Here is a 4,171-nt window from a genome sequence, read left to right as displayed (position 1 = left end):
GTTCACGACTGTTTCCACCACAGTTTAGTTGCAGCTTTTATCAGTTTGAAACGAGCTCCAGCAGCTCTCTAAAATCACGGCACAAACTGGAGGCTTTGATAATCAAAACTCATTAAAGCAAACACAGAGTGGGAAGTGTCAGCAGCTCCGATGCCACAGCTGCTCCAATATTTCGGCGCCGGGCCCTGGGCCCGTCTGTCAAAACAGAGCTGCTGCTCGGTGCGCGCTGGGTCAAACTGACTGCGGGCTCCAGTTTGAAGATCTTTCAGTAATGTGTTTGTGGTTGACAAGATAAGGAGCTAAAAAGCAAACTCTCCCTGGACCTGAAGAAAATCTGAAAAATGACAGAGCTGGAGAAAAAAGGCAACGTGGTGTTAAAACTCTGCAACATCTTGAGGTAACATTTTAGCAAACAGGCTTTCCTTCCAAGAGAAACCGTAACAAGTCGAGCGTGTCAGAATAAATGCATTAGTAGTAAATTTATTGAAAAAGATACAACCAATTAGATGGATGGTTCACGGTCCAGAAATATGTAACAGAACGTAATGGAAGTGCATTTTTATAACCTTTTTTTTCATTTATACCTTTCAAGACTTTGCACAACAGTCACTGCTTTACTAACAACATTTAAAAAGACGGGTTGGCTTCTGTCGGCAAAATCGTGAAACAAAATTAAAAACAGCTACAGTAACTACGATTAGAAAACTGGAGTTAAAATTAAACATAAAAAACTTAAAACGTTCTCTTATTTTACAAATTATGTTCACCGGGGTAATAAAAAAAATGAAAAACAAAAGTGAAAACTTTTGTCAGCACCATTATTTTTTTTAAAACTCTATTTCAATTTAAATCTTCCACAACTGTGGCAAAATGTCTGACACGATAAGATCCCCTCAAACGTGACGTTAAAAAAGTCAGCCAAATTGTTTATACTAGAAACGCCTCATTTTTTGAGGAATGGTACAGTCTTTCTCTTAATCTATACTCGCTCAGGTGGCAAATTAAAAAAAAAAAACAGTCCACTTTCTGCACCATCATTGCTCTTCCGCTTATTACAGTTAAATCAGCAATTCATGACGGTGGCGAATGTCTGTTCAAACACTGTGACAAAAATGAAGTGACACAAAAAGGTGGCGACAATATTTATCAGCTAATTTTGCTGGAATGGTTCATGATAAATGACCGCAAAGGTCAAACAAGTTAAACCCAGCTGTACGCTGAGGTGACACCCTCGTCCCACGACCCCAAAGTTCCTCGATCATGACTCTGTAAGAAAAGCCATTTAACAATTTCAAACGATCATTTAAAAAAAAAAAAAAAGACTAAATGCACAGTTCTCCTTTCTGGTAAAGTCATGTATGAAATGTAAAGACAGTTTTTATTGTCCCTGTGAGATTTGCTGTGCGTGATGTCGCCGCCCTCCAGCTGTTCATGTTACACAAGGTGGAATAAAGGAGCCGCAAGTTCTTCCAGGATCTGATTGTGCATCTGTGTGACTCACAAAGGTCGATGGTCCGTGGTTTTCGTCAGGGAGGAGATACAGTAAAAGTGGAGGCAGGCGTGTGTCCGTCAGCCGAGTGTACGTGTAGCCGAGTTTAGTGTGACGAGGGTTTTTAGGAAGGACTGGAGGGACTGTTGGAAGAGCTGGTGTCAGGTGACGCGCTGGGCTGCTGCTGGTTCTCCGGCGTGCTGTCGGCCTGCAGCGACGCCATGGCCGCCGACGAGTACTTGCACTTGGAGGAGCCGCACTCGCAGCTGAACAGCTTGCTTTTGACTTCCCAGAAGTGGTCGCCGTAGTTAAATCTGAGGGGAGGATGAGACAGCAAAAGTCTGGTTTTTTTCTCCACGTTATGTTGAAGGTTTTTTTATGCTGTAAAACAGCTTTTTCTAATCATGTAACACATAACATGACATATAATTACATCTTAACCCTTGCAAACATGAAGCACTTTTCTGTGCTAGTTTCTTATAAAAGTATTTTCTTATGTAAGTATTTAAACTTGTGAGCAAATTGGTGCATTTTAAAAAAAGGAAATAACCAACTTGGTAAGAAATGTTCCACGAAATTTCCAGATTTATAAAATTATTTTTTAAAGATGAAAACTAAGTAAATGCCAAGGAAAAGCTATATTTCTAATGATCATGATTGCATACTGCTAATTATGTTACAGAATTATTATACATTTTATTATACATACACACATATTATACATTTATACATTGCTTGAAAAGTCCTTGAAACAGTGGCAACCCTGTGAAGACCATGAAATCTAAGCAGCTTGTTTTCTTATTAGCATTAATTAGGTCTTTAATTGAGCCGATCCTCAAACTTAATGAAGCCTTGGCCACTGCAGTATATCTGCTTTCCATCATTGCTGGAATCAAACATTATTTTGATGCCAACTCAAAAATCCTGTATCTGTGTCTCAAAGACATGATGTCTTAAATTGGTTTAAAAAAAAAAAAAGAAAAGTTACCCGAGCTCCTCTCCAGCCTTGATGTTTTCACTGGCAAAGAAGGCAACGTGTGGGAAACGAAGGTCCTGGTGCGTCGTGAACACTCGACAGGCAAACAAGTTGGGCTCGCACATGTGATTGAGGAAGCGGCTGATGTTTCCATAGAAACGAGCATCGATGCAATATAGATCTTGTGGCTGCAAAGGAAAATAGATGAAAGACTCAAACTAAAAAAAATGAGCTGCAACCTGAAAAGAGGATTCTGTAAGGAAGAAATCTCAAAATAAAAAGTTAATATAAAGAGGCCAAAGGGATAAAGGGATAGTTTGGATGTTTTAAAATGGGCTTGAAAGGGGAACTTATCATCAGTGTAGCCGTCAAAAAATATATATAAATAAAAATAATAATAATGGCTTCAGTAACAACTATGCTCTTGCTACTATGCCACCACAATCTATTGACAAAAACAGATATTTTAGCTCTCTGAACACAGAAGCTGCTCGTCTACGGCTGCTTCGAAAACTGAGTTTGTTTGTGTTACTGTGTGTCTTTCGCAAATTCAAACTAATCAGCATCGCTTTTCTTGTGCTGCATTCAGCCGCCTTCACAAGTTTCAAATCTTTGAACCCTGAGCGAATTGTTTTGATTTCTTTCGAAACCACACATACTGTTAAAAAAAGGCAATTAGCCACTTGTTAAGAAATGTTGCACAGATTGCATGAAATTAGTGGATTTAGAAAACAGGTTTTTTTTGTAAAGCTAGGGAAAAAAAATTCCAGCGAACTACTTCGAATTATCATAATCATACATTTGGTATCATTTTACACTCATTTCAATTTCTTAAGTTTTTTTTTTTGCTTTCCAGTTTATTATTTTTAGTATTATTTTATTATTTCTGGGTCATTTCTTCTTAGGTTGCTCATTGCCTTCTGCACACATTTTTGAGAAAGAATGAAAACCAATTTGCTCTGGTTTATAAGGGTTAAAATACAAAAATACAATAACACAAACAAACTGATCGAGGCAATGATAGACCAGCAGCATGAAAACAGGCAGGGAGATTATTAGAGATTATTATCAAAAAAAAAAAAAAGTCCAGAAAACTATATTTATAATTTCTATCATTTAAATTTAAAATGGTGTTACAGAAAAGATATATATATTTAATTTAAAAAAAAATGTTTCTAAACGAGAAAATTCTAAATATAGCATGCACTTAACCTGACTGACTTTTTAGGTGGCTAAAATACACAGTAGTATCTACTGTATGTCGTACAGGAACGATGTATAAGTACCTCATACAAGACTTCAAAAGATCCAAACTGTCCCTTCAAAGTATTAACTAGGAAATTAAGGGTTTTTATCGTTTTCTTATGCTCACACCTGCATCCATTTAAAACACGTTTTCAGTGCAGCGATGTGTTCTTTACCTTATCATCAAGGCTGAACAGGTAAGTGTCATTCTGCCTCATCTCCGCTTCTGCTTCCGAGATGATCTCGCCCACGTACCTGTTCAGAAGCAGGTGGCCCGTCAGTAGCTGCAGACATCGCTGATGCTGTTTACCACGTGTCAAGATTTCGTGAACGTGGAATTATAAGGTTTTATCTGAGAAGACTGCAGTTTCGAGATACTGAGCTTCAAAGATTTTTCACATCCCTGCTGGAAACCTGTGATGTGTTTTTAAATCTTTAAAACATTATTGAACCCACAACTT

General features: G+C 37.9%; 1 protein-coding gene across 1 annotated transcript; it reads right to left on the bottom strand.

The window, feature by feature from the left end:
* Positions 1 to 454: 454 nt before the first annotated feature.
* LOC121964498 (histone-lysine N-methyltransferase EHMT1-like) lies at positions 455 to 4,024 on the bottom strand (the record flags this gene model as incomplete). The annotated part of the gene is made up of 3 exons (XM_042514703.1): positions 455 to 1,803; positions 2,478 to 2,653; positions 3,887 to 4,024. Coding segments are annotated over 3 exons (504 nt in total), but the record flags the coding sequence as incomplete, so codon positions are not given.
* Positions 4,025 to 4,171: the final 147 nt, after the last annotated feature.

Source organism: Plectropomus leopardus, unplaced genomic scaffold (assembly GCF_008729295.1).
Source record: "Plectropomus leopardus isolate mb unplaced genomic scaffold, YSFRI_Pleo_2.0 unplaced_scaffold15791, whole genome shotgun sequence".
In the NCBI taxonomy this organism is placed as follows: domain Eukaryota; kingdom Metazoa; phylum Chordata; class Actinopteri; order Perciformes; family Serranidae; genus Plectropomus; species Plectropomus leopardus.
The sequence above is the reverse complement of the archived record's forward strand: the minus strand, read 5'-3'. Positions and strand labels throughout refer to the sequence as shown.